This window comes from Lissotriton helveticus, chromosome 7 (assembly GCF_964261635.1).
Source record: "Lissotriton helveticus chromosome 7, aLisHel1.1, whole genome shotgun sequence".
In the NCBI taxonomy this organism is placed as follows: domain Eukaryota; kingdom Metazoa; phylum Chordata; class Amphibia; order Caudata; family Salamandridae; genus Lissotriton; species Lissotriton helveticus.
In genome coordinates this window covers 911,814,993-911,833,713 of record NC_136068.1, presented here as the reverse complement: position 1 = coordinate 911,833,713, position 18,721 = coordinate 911,814,993, and the positions used below count along the sequence as shown (strand labels likewise).

At 42.4% G+C, this 18,721-nt stretch overlaps 1 protein-coding gene across 1 annotated transcript in view; it reads left to right on the top strand.

The window, feature by feature from the left end:
* LOC144767121 (gamma-aminobutyric acid receptor subunit alpha-6-like) overlaps window positions 1-18,721 on the top strand; it is a 317,200-nt gene that overhangs the window by 281,417 nt on the left and 17,062 nt on the right. The window contains exons 8-9 of the mRNA XM_078650720.1: window positions 8,070-8,323; window positions 17,129-17,433. Coding sequence (XP_078506846.1) covers window positions 8,070-8,323; window positions 17,129-17,416 — 542 coding nt within the window. The 3' untranslated portion in view covers window positions 17,417-17,433. The remainder of the gene's footprint in view (window positions 1-8,069; window positions 8,324-17,128; window positions 17,434-18,721) is intronic.

Sequence of the window (18,721 nt, the reverse complement as noted above, 5' to 3'; positions counted from 1 at the left end):
TTGCATGGCTTTTGGACACCTGCTCCAGCCTCACATTACCTAAAGAGGGGTGTTGCAGGTGACCCAGTGTAGCTTGAGCACAGTCAGTCCTTCACAGAAACACCTATGGATCTAAGGCCTTTGTCAGGGCTGGGGATCCCTGCCGATTTATGCAGTCCTAACATGCAACAATGAGGCCTCAGGCTCTCACCTTACCGAGGAGATTTTCACGTCAGAGACCCTATATTCAGGTGGATCAGAGATCATACATATCTGGTGGGAGACTCCCTTTTGTAGTCATACATTTGTCAAGGTAGGGAACCTGGAGATGACTTGCCTCATCCTCAATCAGACCATCATTGACATCATTATTATCTATTCAAGTAATCTAAAAGTCGATATTTCAAAATCAGATAAAATATCACATTGGTAAGAATTGCAAATAAAATCCAGAATATGCAGCAAATGTGTTCTGTTAGAACTGGGGGTCTCTAGTTTGCAAAGGTAGGTACCTTTGACCAAATAGGGACCCTTGCTTCTAGTCAGGGTAAGGAGGATACACACTTTAGATAACCCTGCTCACCCCCTTGGTAGCGTGGCATGAGCAGACAGGCTTATCCCAAAGGCAATGTGTAAAGTATTTGTACCAACACTCACAGTTACCCAGTGAAAACATCACAAATGGACACCACACCAGTTTAGAAAAACAAATATCTTCATCTAAACTACACAAGGTCAAAGTGACAAAAAAAAACATACAGCTACATAATAGAATGTCTTTAAAAAGGTTGTTGCAAAAATAAGCTTGTAGATGATAAATGTGACACTTAGTTTCAAAGTATCTGGGATGCGTAACGCAGAACAAACAAAAGCGGTCGCAGTGAAGGCAATGCGTCAATTCTTCCTGCGCTCCGGTCACGATGCGACAAGATGGCGTCTCAATGCGTTCTTAAACATTTTACTGGCATCTGCTAAAGCTCTGTAGTGTGTCTCTTGTATGAAGATCACATTTGGGTGGTGACTTTTAAGCCAACTCTCTATTGCACAAGTTTTATGTCTATTGTTCGAGCAATTAGCATTTAGAGACAGGACTAATAACTTATTCCTATTCATGATGTAAAAAACTGGGAGAAAATAGCTTGTTTTAGCCTTAGTCTACGACCCATACTGACTAAGAAATAACTTGTGCTAAATGTGCAAACTGCATTTCTAAAGTGCAGTTTGTACAAGGGTGCAGAATATATGGATTGGAGAGTAATTAAATTGATTTGTCTTTTTTTCTACCCAGTCTGCCAATAACAGAACGCGTTACACGCTCATTTCAATTATGCAAACTGGAAATATTTAAACCAATACACTGCCATATCTATTATAACAATTGTGCAAATCATACATTAATGTGCAAATCACGCAACTATCAGAGCAATATGCTACACTGCCTAATCCAGCCGCGGCCCGTGGAGGGAGTTCCGTGGGGCAGACAGGCAGGGCAGGGGAGAGGCAGGGTGGGGGGTGGTAAACACAGGAATATGGATGATTGCAGGTAAGCAAACAATTACACTAATAGAATGAATTTCGTAGCGTGCCCTGCATCACATTTTGCGATGCAGGGCGCACAACGAAATTTGTTTTATTAATTTCATTGTTTGCTTACCTGCAATCATCCATATCCATCCCCCGCCCCGCCTGTCTGACCCACGGAACTCCCTCCACAGGCTGCGGCTGGCCATATCTAATATGGCAATTGTGCAGATCATACACCAATGTGCAAATAACGCAACTATCAGAGCAATATGCTACAAAACGTTTTATAGCAATTGTTCAAAAACTGGTTAAAGTAAAAATCGCGCAGCTCCTAGGGCAATTAGACCAAAACACTCCAGTACATATTATATCAATTGTGCAAAGACATACATTAAAGTGCAGTATTCAATGTGCAGATATATCGTAAACTGTGCTGATAATTGTGTCAGGCAATATACAGAGCAGCAATACATATCCTCTTCTTTAACTCATTCAAAAACCAAAAAACGAAATTTTCATCTATGAACTCTCCAACTGCTTCACCTCCACCACCTCCCCCCGACCCACCCTCCCTGTAAGAAGGGAAAACCACAATTGTCCCACTGTCCTTCTCTCCTTCTCCTTTTTTTTACTGGGTGCCATCGTGTTGCATCCTGTTACGTCCCCTGATTCACCTTACGTCCGCCCCCCAGAGAAGACTTTTAGGCTTTTGGACTTTGAGATGATTCTCACATCTCTGCTCGTTTCTAGGCAAATTTATAGACACATGGTTTCCACAGAGTTCCCTTTTCCTTATGTTACATTAAGACCTTTCAAAACGTTTTGGGCTTCTTGTATGTCTGTGAAAATAAAAAAAAATCCTTTGTCTATCACTTTTAGTTTGGATTGCTGCACAATCATCGCCTGCACCCCTTTGGCTTTAAAAGAATTATTCATGTTGATAAAATCCTTCCATCTATGGCAGAGGCAGCTGACATATCTGAGAAGATGTTAAAGTTCTGGATTTCACCGGTATTGAATGATCTCCTTGATATGGCCACATTTAAGATTTTCTTTTTGATTCTATAATCTGATAAGTTCATTAAGATGGTTCGTGGGTACTTAAGATGTGCGGGTTTATGTGTAGGCACCCTATGGGCTCTGGTAATTGTTAAATCTCCTTGTAACTCAGGTATTGCCTTTTTCAACAGAGACTTGGTCCATTTTATCCTTTCCGCACTTTCCAGGCCCTCTGATACTCCTACGAGGAGTAGATTGGATCTCCTTTTATAGTTGTCTAGGTCTTGTAGCTTTGACTTCATCTGACCCTTATTTTTATTCAACACCTGGAGATCCTTTTGCATGGTAATGATGGTATCTTCCAGGGCTGAGACACAAGCCTCCGCCTCGGTAACCCTTCCGGGTAGATTGCCTAGATTCTCCTCCATCTTTGTTAATCTACTATGCAGCTGTCATATTTCAAATGCTTGCGATACCTTCAGATCTCTTGCTTCTTGAAGAATAGTTACCAGCATTTCTTGTACTGAAATATCCTGTTCAGCTCTTTTCTCTGCATGGTTTTAATCAACTCTCGAGGTCAGAAATATTTGTTTTTCTGGCTCTGATTCTGGTTCTAAATCAGATGCAGAATCTAGCTTATGTGCCATTGTTTCTTTCCCATCTGCCTTTTGCGGCGTCTGTAGGAGTATCTGAGCCTCCCGGGACGGCAGCTGGTCAGTCAGAGGTGTTTTTCCACAGATAACTGTATTTATTTCTACAGGTTCTACAGGATCTGGCACTATATGCGATTTTAGTTGGGGCTGTGGATGTGTGACTTGGACTGACAGAGCCTGAGCAGAGGTGGATAGCAATTTCTTGCCTTGGGCATCCTGTAGGTCTTTCCCGCCTATTTTATCTTTCGCCTTCTGCTCCTCTCTGTTCGGCTGTGGGGTGCTGGTAAGTTTACCCCGTAAGGGCTTACTGAAGAGGGGATACTGCTTAGAATTCACTGAATTATCATCCTCCCTGTTCTGAGTACCCCGCACTCCGTCCTTCTCTTCACCACCCACAGCCAGCATACTTAAATCAGCAGAGAGTTCAGACAATGTCTCTTCTTCCTCTTGCTCTTCCTCCAAGGATTTTTCAGAGCCATTTTGTCTATTTTCTCAGCAAATGACAGCGCTTTAGATTTTTAATCAATTATTTGCTGGGCGTTTCTTCTCCCTCTTCTAACACCTTGGGAGGCAAGTATGAGCGCTGGTGGTGATTGGCCAGTTTTTAGAAACTCCTTTCCTGCTTGGCCTGCTTATTTCTCAATTTTGCTGCAGCTTTTAGAACTGCCGACATATTAGTTTCTTAGTTCTTTATTGGAAGGAGGGTGGGGTGGTATGTTTTATTGTTTGTTGGCAGTGAAATGCAGCACAGGGCAGATTGTGGTGTCTGGGAAGGTGTGGTGGGGGTTGAGTGTTGGGTTGGGAAATTCGAATGGCCTCCCTAGCCATGCTGCCATGGGGTCCTACTGCAGCGTGCAGGGCAGAGTGGCAGACCCCATTACAATGGTTATGTGGAACGTGTGTCGCCTAAACACCTTTGCTTTGTGGTACAGTCCCCATACATTGCTTAGGCATCATAACTTGCGCATTTACGTTTTCGATGACCTATTGCAAGGCAGATGTGGAAGGATGGATGGAAAGGGGATTTGTCTGTTGAATGTCTACACTCCTAACACCAATGGCAGTGAGTTTTATGCCCTTGTCAGAGATCTGCTACTACCCTACATTGGCACAACCCTGCTATGGGCGGGAAACTTTAATTGTGTCCTAGACAGACAGAAGGATAGGCATCCTCCAAAAATGAGGACAAAGCCACTGATGACTGCTGAGTTCTGGGATGATATGACACCTAAATCATGTAGATATTTGGAAAGCCTAACATCCCAAGCATAAATAGTTAGTGCACGACATTTACAGCAGACTGGATAGGTCCCGGTAATGGGGGAGGTGGTGGCGATAGGTGGGGGAGATGCGGTACTTGTTGCTTTATCTCTTGTGCCATGCCCCACTATTGTTGAAGGAGGTCTGCACCACAGTCTAGGGTGCAGCTCTGGAGACACCGACCTGAAGCACTTCATGATGGTGCATTTCAGGAGGGCCAGTGAAAGGTAATGGAGGGGTACTTCGAGTGGAACAGGCACTCTACTGGCGCTAGGGGTTTGGAGTGATATGCACTTAAAGGGGTGATCCGCAGGGAGTGACTCTCATGAGTTTGTTGCACCCATTAACAACTTGAGGCAGATCTTGAGGAGGAGAAGAAATTACTGGAAGCACTGAAGCATGATGTCCTGGGATGCATCAGAGGATACAAGCAAACAGTAGAGGCTCGACAGGCACTACGGGACACCTGGGACCGTCTAAATTACTGTTTGACGTAGGATTTTTTGCAGCAATTACACCGGGAAGGTGATAGGACCTGGACAGCTTACGTTCAGGCTGATAATAAGTATGATGGATGGAAGCCAGTGGACAGATGGGGATCTATAACAGGAGATGCTTTTATCTCCTTTGCAGAAGCATAAGGGTTCTTTTACCTTGGCCCAGGGCAATTTTTGCACTACGCAAATATCTCCGCAACAATCTAGGAGTTGTGGCCTGAATTTCCAGGTCAGGCCAGAAGTTATGGCTAATTCTGGATATAATGTAATCTACTGTTGGTTCTGTCGGGTGGCCCTATTGCTTAGCTTTTAGTAATCAATACAACACAATAAGTATACCAATGTCAAATTCCACAAGCAAATAATTTTTAGGTAAAATAATGGAACACACCAAAATAAACGATATCGTTTTTTCAGTAGCAGCTTTTTACTCTTTTTTTTAAAGAATTGTATATGGCTGTCAACATTTTTTGTCAGCAAAATAGAAAAGGTGACTCTCATGAATTGAGTCTAATGGAGTGACAAAGTGAAGTCATAAGTGAGATATATGGGGAACCGCGTTTACAACGCAACTTTTACAATGCAGTACCTTTACCACGCAACTTTTACAACGCAAGTCGTTACAACGACTTGCGCTGGGGGCGCTCTAGGATTGGGAATAGTTAATTTACTATCCAAAACCTTCCTACTATCCACGGGGACTGGAGTTGGAATAGTAAATTACACTATTCACTATCCAGCACCCTCCAACGCAAGTCGTTGTAACGACTTGCGTTGTGAAAGTTGCGTGGTAAAGGCATTCATTGTAAAAACATGCGTGGTAATGACATACATCCGAGATATATACATGGCACCTAGAAGTAACACAAATAATAATTCCTATTAGGTAAAATGGTTACTAAAAGCAATTGGGCCACCCAACAGAACCAACTGTAGATTATATTATCAACACCCAGGTTCTAATAGGCACAGGGCCAGCCCATTATCCTAAATCATTCTGGATATAGGCTCCAGCAGAGGCATTATCTTGCACCTCTATGCAGCGAAAGAGATGAACCGCTGTGATAGCATGATAAGGGCGCAACACTATCGGAGGATGACCTAGTGGACCCACTGATGGACTGGGAGTGGGACAGAGCATGGGCACAAGTAAAGAAAGTGGGAAGTAAAGCCAGATTCAAATTATTGCAATTTCACTTCTTGCACCGCACATGGCTCACTCTCCAGAGACCGCATAGACTCTACCCTGAACAGCACAGGGAGTGTCCGAGATGCATCACTAGCCCGGCAACCTTCTGCATATGACCTAAACCTGCTCAGCACTGGGAGGTTATTGGCATGCAGCGGCAGAGATGCTTGGGGTATAACAGCAACCAACCTGGAGGTCAGCCAGACATTGCTAGCTTTGTCCTACCCCTTGCCCTGCGGGCTGGCGTGAGAATCTGCACCTGTTTCGCATCTCTGGGGCTTCTTTTAGCAAGGAGGCGCATAACGATACACTGGACGGCAGCCGCGCCGCTAATGATAGACAAATGGGCGGGGAGGATCTATGTGGATGGGCCTTAGCAAAGAAAAAAAGTTTACGCATGGTTAGAACAGATGAAAATGCGGAGTGAACCAGGAAATGTGGGTGGAGATGGTTTACAATTTGACTGTCCCTATGCATTGTTTTGTGCCTTCAGTGGTGGGCTGGGATGGACCCTCAGGGACCATTACTTGAAGTCCTGTTGCACAGCACCACATAGAAGGGAGAGGGTATGGGGAGTGTGCAGAAGGGGCTTAATGGGCCGAAAAGCATGAGGTGAGCCATGCAGGTGACTCCACACTTTACTGATACAATACCAGGGGTGCCTCATGATACTCTTTGCAGGGGGAGGAAACAGTTGAGGACAATTACTTTCGAACAAGAGACTGCCCCTGGTGTCACATCCTGTTGCCTATGGAATTATCTACCTGTCACAGCTGCCAGTGTTTGGTGTACTTTTCTATTTTTCTTTTTCTCTCTCCTTTATTGACTTGCCTGTTGAATGACATTTTTCCTTACCAAGATAAATAACGTTTTTAATATAAATGCAGAATATGCAGCAAACGTTTTCCATAAAGCAAAATCCATAATCTAAATTATGAAGTTTAGGCCAAAAAGAGTGATTAATTTCAGCAAGCAAGACAAGGTGTCAGTTTCAGAAATCCAAATGAAGACTTCTGATGAGAAAATAAGAATGAGCAGACATGAATGAATGAATGAAATGGGACTTGTATAGCGCATGGCTACCCTGACGCCTCCCAGCGCTGCAGCCGGATCATCAACTGGGTAGGGGAGCAAGTGTTAGAGGGGGTTGTTGAAAAGATGAGTTTTCAGGAGTTTTCGAAATGCTAACAGGTTAGACTTAGACATGAAGCCTTAGGACGCAAGCAGTAGAGCTTGAGATGGGAGGATCCTTCCAACATCTGTTAAAGACAGCAGGCTTCTCTAAGATCTGCCTCCTAAGTTCTGCCGCAAGGTCTCAGTAACTAGGCTAAGGAACACACGTTATTATGTTCCTTTCCCCACTCCTGTGAACTAGTCAGTCTTCAGTAAACTTTGGGAGCAGTTAAATTCCCCAGTTTCTCATGTGTTCACAATGGACTACACAAAACTATGTCCTATGGTTTAGACATTTCTTCCCTCGGGGGGGGAACCTTCAAAATGGCAGCAGTATTTGAACGAACTTAATTCATTACAACATATGAATTAGTGTGTTCTCTATAATGTCTAAATATGATTGCATGCTACAAGTTTTACATTAAGTGTGTGTACATTATTTGACATTGAAGTTAGCTCTTTACAATTAAACGTATTTAATTTGTTAAATTAGGAAATCAGCTCTATCACTTATACTCGTCTCTTCCATGGCTTATAGGCTCTTGAAGCACTACAATCCCCAGTATTTCTTGATTTGAAAAGACAACCGATGAGCTAGAAAATAGGCCTGTCAGTATTGAACATACAGAGAAACTAAATGGTTACAATGTTTTTCTGTTTAGTGGTCTGCTTGTACCAGCTGACATGGTGAAGGAGAAACTAAACGTGATTTATTTTTCTTTTAATTGAATCAGTACATTTGGACAAATTGACATGAATGTATGAAATTATAATTACCCCACGTTTATTTCCCAGGGATCACCACGGTCCTCACTATGACCACGTTGAGCATCAGTGCCCGCCACTCATTCCCTAAGGTGTCCTACGCCACTGCCATGGACTGGTTCATTGCTGTGTGCTTTGCCTTCGTCTTCTCTGCACTCATCGAGTTTGCAGCCGTCAACTACTTCTCCACTCTTCAGGACCAGAAAGAGATAAGAAAGAAAACACTAATGGGAAACCTGGCTGCCTCAGCATTGCCTGATGAAGATCAATATGAAACAACTTTGGTAAAGATCGTTTATTATTGTGCATAACGTGAGAAGTGGAGAATGTTATTTTTTATATCATGAGGTCATCTGCACAGAAATTATAGCAAGGTAATGTGTCAATTTCATTTGAGTCGCTCAGAGAACTGCCCGATACAGACTTCATCTAGGCATTGATGATATGCTACCAAAATTTTCAAAAGCGAGAGGACCACAACATTAGTAAAATGGGGGCAGTATTTCAAGGTGCTGATTTACCGATCTTTTATAGATTAGTAGTTGGGATTGGGGAATAATTGTGGGAATGTATCATGCCTAAGGCAGGCCAAAATGGAATAGAACACAATAATTGGTATGTTATACTATAATATAATACAGTTGGATAATTACATATAGTATTTGCAAATGCAAATGTGCAATCTTCTATTTATTATCACTTTTGTGTGAACGCGAGGTCTTGACTCACCAGAGGCAAATGTTTTTGTGGTTCATGATGGTGGTGATAACCAGCATTTTGCACTTGGCACATCTACATATATGACATGTTCTCCATCTGTTAACATGATGAATGTATGGAATAACCAAGCAGTAACCTCCCTCAACCTCTACCACAGAGAGCTGAATCAGTGAAAAAGTCCTTAACCCCATGCATGAAATCCAGCTTCAATAACAGCAAAATACTCTTCAACATCATCAACAAATTCTCCAATCCCTCAGATGTAATAACATTAACCTTTACAGGAACTCTACGACAAACCTGCAAACTTATTCCACAACAAGATTGCCAACATCTAGAGAAGCTTGAAACCCCAGCCCAAGGCCACTGACTTCTTCAAGCAATAAAACACCCGATATCAGCACAGACATCCGACTAACCATAAGGAGCCAGCTAGCCCTACAGGACACCACCTCCTTCAGAAACGCAGTCCGCTTAGGGGCCTCAACTGACCCATCCCCCAGCAGATCTTTAACCTAGGCGAATGGAGAATCAGCCGCGTACGTACTACCTTGTTCAACTCCTCAATTGCCATGGTCACCTTCCCTGAGGACTTGAAACTCACAGAAGTTAACACCCTACTAAATCAACCATTGGCAGACCCCAGCGATTTCAACAACTACAGACTGAATTCCCTGCACCGTTACCAGCCAAAGTATTAGAAAAAGTCATCAACTAACAACTGTCCTCAAATCTGGAATGGAATCTCCTACTCAGCTCCTCACCATCCAGATTTGGCACAGAGACAGCCCTCTTTGCAGCTACTGACGACATCCAAGCCCTTCTCCACCGAGGAGAGACTGCGTCTCTGATCCTCCTAGACAACTTGTCACCTTTTGAAACAGTCTTCCATAACACACTCATTCCAAGGCTGCACAACATAGGCATCCAAGGAGCCACATTTACATGGATCGCCTCTTTCCTCACTGGGAGAACACAAAAAGACTGCCTCCCCCTTCAACTCCGAACCCAAGTCAATCATATGTGGAGTATCCCAAAGAGCCTCACTCAGCCACTGCCCCCATCTGCCCCACCAGGGCAGAACTTATGCATTGGGTGGCTCCTGCATGTCTGACGCATGGATGGGGTTAAAAACTGTGAATTTATGAACAAACAGAGAATCAAATATTTTTATGCTGACCAAAATATATTTTCTTCATGGAGACCCTTTTGCAATTATACTAACCTCTTTGTACCCTCTAAAAACAGTTCCAGATCCACTCGCAAGAGAGTAAATTAACTATTTGTATATTGCTCTGCACTAAAAACAACCAGTGCATTTCGACTGGCGCTGGTCTTATTTACTCAGAGTCCTTTTGCTATGTTCTTTTGTGTACAAGTCTCACCATGTGAGCACTCAACTCTACGTGTTCAAGATTATGCTGGGAAATGTATTTCCCTCTAATTTGCAATTCGTATAATGTGTACCCTGCAAATAAAAATCATATGTTAATTTGTTCAAAGGTTTATAAAGAAGGCTAAACAAATTGACAGTACGAAGGATCATATTTGTGCTTGTGTGAGCGAGAAGAAGGAATTTAAAATATTATAAATAATTTCGGGTCTCAGCAGAAAATAGTAATCATTTTGTTCTATCTACTATAAATCACAAAAAACATCCCTTTTCATTCCAGGTTTGTGTGAATGATCCTCTCTAGTCTTGAAGGTCCAGCACCTTCCCAGGTATCTGTCACCTTGGTGCATTTTCTAGATTTATGTCAGTTGACCATCTATTATGATGAAGGATTTGCAAAACTCTAGTTTTTCTGTTTTGTGATTGTGGCCAGTTTTTTGTGGAGAGTGTTTCATATCCTCGATTGTTTGTATCTGCTGCCTTTCCTGTTTTACACTTCCCCCTTTGTGTTTTTTGTTTCTGGAGCAGTTAGATCTTCTCGTGAGGTGTGGAGTATTCCTTTTAAGAACTCATTGTTGTTAGGTGTTCGAGAGCAGCAGTTCACATTTTGTGGTTGGTTACTGACTTTGTATTTTGTGGAAGCACTAGATACAGAGCTATCTTGTGGAAGATGTGGTAGGTTGCTTCTTTTTCCAAGCCTACTCTGGCACTTACCATGCAATATTTTATAATGAAGCCCGTGGGAGATTCTAATAAGAACATTTTCATCTTTGTATGACTCAAGTTTTCATGGGGTGTTACTCTTGCTGGAACATCTGAGCATGAGTGAGCTAGCTTAGTAGTACTGATATCTATGTTCCGAATTGTATTCTTATTCATATAGCTCCCCTAGTCGTGGCATCTGCTTAGAAGTTCCAGACAATAAAGGATCTGTCTTTGGCGATTACATTGTATGCTGTTGCACAGTATCCACTGCAATTTAATTCCCGTTGATTACTGTTGGTGCTGATGCTGACTTGAATTCAAGGCCTGTTCCGGTGTCTGGAGGACCAATGGTTATAAATCGTTGGTGTGAAGGATGGAGGCCTGCTTCATCTGAGATCAGAATCTGGGACATAGGACTCTTTTTAATGCAATTTTGTCGGTCCTAAGTGGGTTGTATGATTTATTTGTTCATAGAATGGTTAGGTGTTTCAACGTGTTCTAAGTAGGTAGCACTGTGTTGAGGTGAACCTGTCATTTGATGCCTAACTGAGAGGTAACGTGTGCACCAATGAGTGTCTGCTAGAATAGTGATAAACTGGTAATGCTAACTGGTTTAAATACTTAGGGGCAGACTTACAAGTCCCTTGCTTCATTTTTGCGCCACTGTTGTGTCACCTTTTGTGACTCAATGGCAGCGAAAAAATGCAGCCCATTTACAATGAGATGCATCTAGGGAGATTAGTCACATTGTAAAGCCCTGTGTCACATTACACGTGTGTCAGTTATAATGTCTGCAGGTAGTGCGTGCCCACGCAGGAAAGTCTCTTAAAAATGACACCGTGAAATCTACAAGATTTCACTGCTCCACTTCTAGGATGCCACTGCGTCAAAACCTTATGCTTTCTTGAAGCAGGTGTAAGGAGTGATGCAGCACAATGAGGATAGGCCTCAATATGCATTGCTGGAGTTGCATCTTGCTTGCGACATAACTCCAGCAATGCGTGACTTTTGTGCCAGCAGATGAGTCCGAATTTCGGACTCATCTGTCAATCCTTGCGCCATGGTGAACCGTATTGTAAATAAGGCGCATCAATCATGGCGAAAGTGTTTCTCAGGGTGGCTCAGGGAAAGGGACGCATCTCTACAGATGCGTCACTTTCTTGTAAATCTGCCCCTTATTTCTTTCCTCTCAGATAGTGTATGCAGAAGTCAACCACATAACTAGCTTGAAAGCACTTATATAATTAGGTCATTGCATCAGCTTGGGCTGCCATGTTTTAATGCCTGGGTGCCCTAGCTTTGATTTATGATTTTCCCTCATAGCAGAGGTTCCTTACCTGTTGACTACTGTGGAACTTTAATAAATCAATAATGGAATCTGGGGACCACAAATGAGTCATCATTGGAGGCCGGGAAACCTGGCTTAAACAATTCCTATGATTTGAACCTCAAAACAATACACACAAATCCAACAAGTATACTCCAGACAAGTGCTCACATATTGAAATATTTTGTTTAGTTCACAATCAAATATAAAAAAACTTTTCCCATTTTTCATTTTGCTTCTTTATTTGTATATACTTTAACAATTATAATGTATTCATATTTAATTTTCTAGGACAGTCACAGTCCCCCGTAGAAGGCCTTGTGGCCCCAGGGGTCCTCTGACCTTAGGATAAGAACCACTGTCTTAGACCAAATTGATAGTGGTCACTTTATTTGGTTATGCATCTTGTAATGGTTGTGCAAGTTCATGGTTTGAATTTAAAGTGTGCCTTGAATAAGCACATTTCTCTTGTTGGTCCATTCCACTGTCTCTTTGGACCTCATGAAGTCATGTGGATCTCCCACTATGCTACCTGCATTGATTATTGTGGGATGGGCACTGTATGGGCTCTAGTAGTTGTGACAATTTGGGTTGTTGGGTGACTTGGATGTTATCTCTGATCAAGCAACAGCCACAATCTGTGTCACGGTTAACCACAAAAGTCACTAAATTAACCTGTGCTCATCCCTTTGGTAACTTAGCTCAAAGCAGTAAGGCTTAATTTAGATGCAATGTGTAAAGTATGTGTGCAACACAGCAACAGTAATAAAGGGTAAACATATCACACAAAACTCCCCAACCACACCAATTTAGAGTAACTTAATAAATGATTTGGCACAAAAACTACACAACTTAAATCAGTAGAACTGAAGTTAGGAACTTTAAGATTAAACCAAGCACCTATAAGATCAAAGCACCAACCGTAGGAATCTAGTTGCACGAGGCTGGGTCAAAGTCGAAATATATGGTCCACTGCTATGGACAGTGAGTTGGAATCAGAGAGTGAATTGGGACCAGATGGTTCTGAAAAGGTAGACATTCAGTGGGGCAAGTCTGCAGGCAATATCAGATGCATCACCGTCGAGGAGCCACTGGGCAAAATCATGAATAAGACGAGGTGAAGATTTCCACATCAGACTTAGCCTCTTTTTAAAAATCTTCAGTGGGACAAGGGTGAAGGCTTAGCTGGTGAGGACTTCATGGGCCTAATATCCTTTATGCGAAGGACCGCTAAACAGGATTTTCTGCTGCAAAGAAGAACCTAGAGGAAGGTGCTGCAGAGACAGGCAGACAGGGGATGCACCTTAGGTGGGTAGACGAGCAGGGTGATCCTGGTCTCCTCTCAGTTCTCAAAGGAGTTTAAGCCGAACATTTTCAAGGTGTCTGGTTTTGTATTTTGGCTATCTGGACATCATTAGCAGCACTCACATGGGTCGAGCTCTGGGGAGGTACTACTTGGAGGGTTGGGAATCACTCAGGCTGGGTTCAGGTACGGGTTCAAGATGGTTGGAACATTTTCTGTCTCAAGGCCCTAATCAGGAAATCAGCCAACTAGCCATTGGAGTCACTCTGGAATTTGCACTCCCATCCTGCCAGTGATGGCCCATCTCTGTACACCAAATACCACTATTTTGTGGCTGTCAGGGATGAATAAACAAAGTCTTAAGTGCCAACTACACCCAGTCATGTGACCCAGGATAAGGTTGCAGGTATAGCTAGGGCAGGAAAATGCAACCTTTCTGAAAGTGGCTTTTTCAAAATTAAAGAGCATTTTTAATTTCAATTTTTTAGGCACAAAACATGAAATTTGTACCTGCTTCCAATGGAAAATTAGCGCATATTAAATGTAATAAGGCAACCCTATATTATCCTATGGGAGAGGTAAGCATCACAGTAGTAAAATACAGATTTAGGAGTTTTTCACTAGCAGGACATGTAAAACCTAAAAGTACATGTCCAACCTTTCAATTGCAATGGACCCGTCCCTTTGGGCTGCCTAGGATCTATCTTAGGGGTGGCTTATATGCAATATAAGGGAAGTTGAAGGCTTGGCAATGGACTTTTTTGCCAACACGTTACAATGGCAGTTCTGGGGCATTTTTTCAGGGCCTACTTAATTGAGTGGCACAATATATGAAACATGGCACACTGGTACTATTTAATTTACAGGCCCTGGTTATATGGTATACCACTTTACCAGTGATCTATAAGTAAATGTAAGATGGAGATCAGGTGTAAGTCTATTTTACCATGTTTTAGGGAATGAGCACAAACACTTTAGAACCGATTACCAGTGGTAAAGGGCACAGAGTCCTAAGGCCATCAAAACCGAATTCAGAAAAATAGGAGGGTGAAGGCAAAAAAGCTTGGGGTGACCCTGCAAAAAGGGTCAAGTCCAACAGTAGTTGTTTATCAGTAGCTCTAGCTCTCCACAATATTTTGTTGAGCGCCCTTCCACTTGATGTGTCAGTTTCTAGCGAATATACCAGGTACCTGTTGCTTCCATTTTAGACTTACAATTATTAGGCTAGATCTGAGCAGTCTGTCAAGATGGTTCTGTCGGTCTTTAACTAGCATTGTCACCATAGGAGGCAATCATTAATGAGTATAATGGAGATTTATGTTTATTGGAATTCCTCAGACGTGGCATATGTCAAGTAAGATTTTTGTTAAGTTTCTTAAAAGGTTGTATACTAAATATCTGTAACAATAATGTCTGACATAAATATTATGGCCTGAATGTCATTTACAAAACATGTGTTCCTGTGGATATAGATTTTCTACTACTACGTCCAACACAGCAATATTTTTGTAAACAATATTTAGGACACTATTTTTAACAAACAATATTTAGGCAATGATATTCTGGTACAATGCCTCTTAGATTTCAGGTTGCATATTGTAAGGAGTTGTGGGTTATTTGTCGATGTAGGTAGAATTTGTCAACACTTCTTTCAGGTGCTAAGATTTGCTAGTTTTTTAAGAGAATGGGTTTAGAGCCCAGGATACAAATAACTCTTTGGTTAGTGATTCTGCATAGTTATGGAGGAGCCCCTGTTGTGTGTTAATGTTGTAATTGCGTTTGTAACAATTGTTGTTGACTCACAAGCCTTTTTAGGTTGCCATTCATGACACTTTTAAGAGAGATCCAATTTGTTGGAATTGAAATTATGAGTGGCTGCAAGGGTCTGTGTCTATGTGGAAGCATTGTTATTACATGATCGTAAACTGTAGAAGAGTGTGAAGTTGCAAAATAATGCAATTGACCTTCATTAAGTGCGTTCAAAACAGGTGCAACTTGCTAGGTTTTACGCTTTTAATACTTTTACATGAACACCTTTAATATGTGTTCCCATGTTTTTGATAAATGTATATTTGCAGAGAAAATGCATGCATATTTTCCCATCTTGACTGAATGTGATTAGTATGAAAAGTATCTCTAAATGTTCTGAAACGTTTTCAAAACATTGCCAAATTAAAGAAATAAAACATTGATTAGACTATGGTGCTATAATAAGATATATGGAGGAGGTACAGGTCATGTAGCTGTCAAAGGTGTTAAGTTTCACGTTGGTGGGTGAGCCCATGAGGGGTGTTTTGGGTTTAACCCTCTTTTGTGTGGCCCTGACGTGGGGACCGGAGTGAATAAAAGGGGCCCGATGCATGATCTCTGCAGGCAGAAAACTATGTACAGATATTAGCAGTACGTGACTCTGCATGTTACCAGGCCGCACCGCGTCACACCACAACAAAGGGTTGCATGTTTTATTCGTTAGGTCTTATGCTTGAACTTCATGAAATTGAGAATGTCTATTTTGGCTGCGCTTGGTGTTTCAAGACCTACAGTGGTGTGATGCTAGGGTTGTTCTTCTACAGCTGGACTATCTGATTTAACAAGTGTTGCAGTGAGTACTTTAAAAAAAATATATACATTTTCATTTCATTGTGAGCATATAAAATGCAAAAGTTAAATAGAGAATAATAAATAGGATACAATTCATCTTGTCCCGCATAGCCAAATAATAGATAGTTATATGGCCGAAAATTGCGTATCAAAATATGAAAACTAAACAGATCGAATATACTTCGTCTTATACTCCACAGCCAGATAGTAAATTGCTAAATAGATAAAGATTGGCTAACAATCGTGCACAGATCATATTGCCTCTTTTCATAAGCACAGAACCATATGATACTTAATTTCATCCAAAACGTGGTTATTTAGAACATCTTAATTTCGCACGTTATTTCATAGCACATTCAAGAGATCTTAGGGGCATATATCAAGCAAGCATCGCTGTTATCGGCAGGAAACTGCCGCTAAAGCGGCGATAATGGGCTTGATAATATGCCCTTATGAATTCCCATAGCAGTCATGCTATGGGAATTCACAAGGACATATTATCAAGCCAATTATCGCCACTTTAGGGGCAGTTTCCTTCCGATAAAAGCGGCTATAATGTATCGCCCTTGCTTGATAATATGGTCCTTTATTCATATCACATGATTTCAAAAGACGAATACCTTACAAGTCCCTCAAAAGCTGCATTGCATACTTGATTGAACCCTTAATTAATGGTCGATTGTTTTGACCCTGGAGGTGGTCGTAGTTAACCTCGGATACTAACCCATCCTACCTTCCTCATCCCGGTTTTACAAAATTTGGAACTCACCCCCATCCGGAGAGCATAGAGCTCTTCGTGTGCTTGTACCTGCTGCATTCTTGCTACCCATTACTCATGAGAGGGGGCTTCACTCGATTTCCTTTGTTGGAGAATCAATGAGTGAGTACTGTTATGTTATCAATGTTTCAGTCAACTGCTGAAAGCTGGTCTTGTCATGTCCTGCCAGACTCCTACTAGACCGTTAAAATGCAAAAAGCATGAAAAACATGTGCTTCTAACATTTACAAGAGATTAATTTTTCATCCTTTTTACCCCCCAGCAATGTGATCCTCACACACACCTGAAGAGGAGAAGGCAGATCGAGCTTCCTCAAGGAGAATTGTCATATGCAGGAAACAGAGTTTGCTATGATTCGCAGTACTGTGAAAAAATGTGCATTCCTCCATCCCATCCAGCACTGGGATACTCTACACAGCAGCATGGTAGCACCAGCAAGATAGACCAGTATTCTCGGATCCTCTTTCCCATGACATTTGCAGTGTTCAATTTGGTTTACTGGGTGGTGTATCTTTCAAAGGACAACATGGAAATACGTCAAGATATATAACTGTCCCAAAATTTGAGGTAGGTTTCACGTTTCCTTCTTGTTACACCTTTAATTGTGTGAGGTCTGCATCACTCTGTTCTTTTTTACTGATATTGCCATTTTCACACAATCTTGAAATATACAGTAAGCAGGACAATGAGACGTATTCCGATGCTAATGTGGTCAAGCTACAGCTCTTCAATTTAGAAATGTTTTTTTTGGTTGGCTAAGGCTTGCGCCAAAGCCAGGCAGAAACCACCATTCTAGTCAGGGCAAGTGAGTTACACACTGATAATACCCCCTGCTCACCCCCTTGGTAGCTTGGCACGAACAGTCAGGCTTATCCCAGAGGCAATGTGTAAAGCGTTTGCGCAACACACACACACACCAGCAACAAACTAGGCACACCACAAAAGAAACTCCACACAAGGTTATATAAAAACTTGCCTTTGTATTATCATAAACACATTAGAGACCTAATCACACATTTACACTGGGCCAACTGGCATGGCAATATTCACTGGGGATTATATACAGGACCAGGCCAATCGGGCCAAGGTCAGAACCATCAGAAAGGAGGCCATAAACATAAAACACAGTATGCGCTAACCTCCTAAGCATAAACACATTATGTCTGAATCACAATTAGGTACAAAAGGGGGTGGTGATGGACGGAGCATCTGAACCAATCAAACACTCACACCCAGTGAAAAGATCTAGGTTTGATCCATCACCGTTCTTTAGCCCACTCTGCCACCCCAGTTCAGACATGGCTATATGCAAATCAGTCTGACCCTGTGCCTCATGGGAACAGTCCAGCCCGAACTGCCAAGCCATGGCTTCCCTGGACCGGAAACAAGCTTCCGAGGACTGGTTTCTGGCATTACAGCCGTCTTCAGCCCGGCTTGCTTGAAACCAGTGGCAAAGTGAGCAAGGGACTCACGTCTGAGCATACCCTGCCACACTTATGGCGGCCAAAGCGGTACAAAAGGGGGTGGTGATGGACGGAGCATCTGAACCAATCAAACACTCACACCCAGTCAAAAGATCTAGGTTTGATCCATCACCGTTCTTTAGCCCACTCTGCCACCCCAGGTCAGACATGGCTATATGCAAATCAGTCTGACCCTGTGCCTCATGGGAACAGTCCAGCCTGAACTGCCAAGCCATGCCTTCCCTGGACCGGAAAAAAGCTTCCGAGGAATGGTTTCTGGCATTACAGCCGTCTTCAGCCCGGCTTGCTTGAAACCAGTGGCAAAGTGAGCAAGGGACTCACGTCTGAGCATACCCTGCCACACTTATGGCGGCCAAAGCGGTACAAAAGGG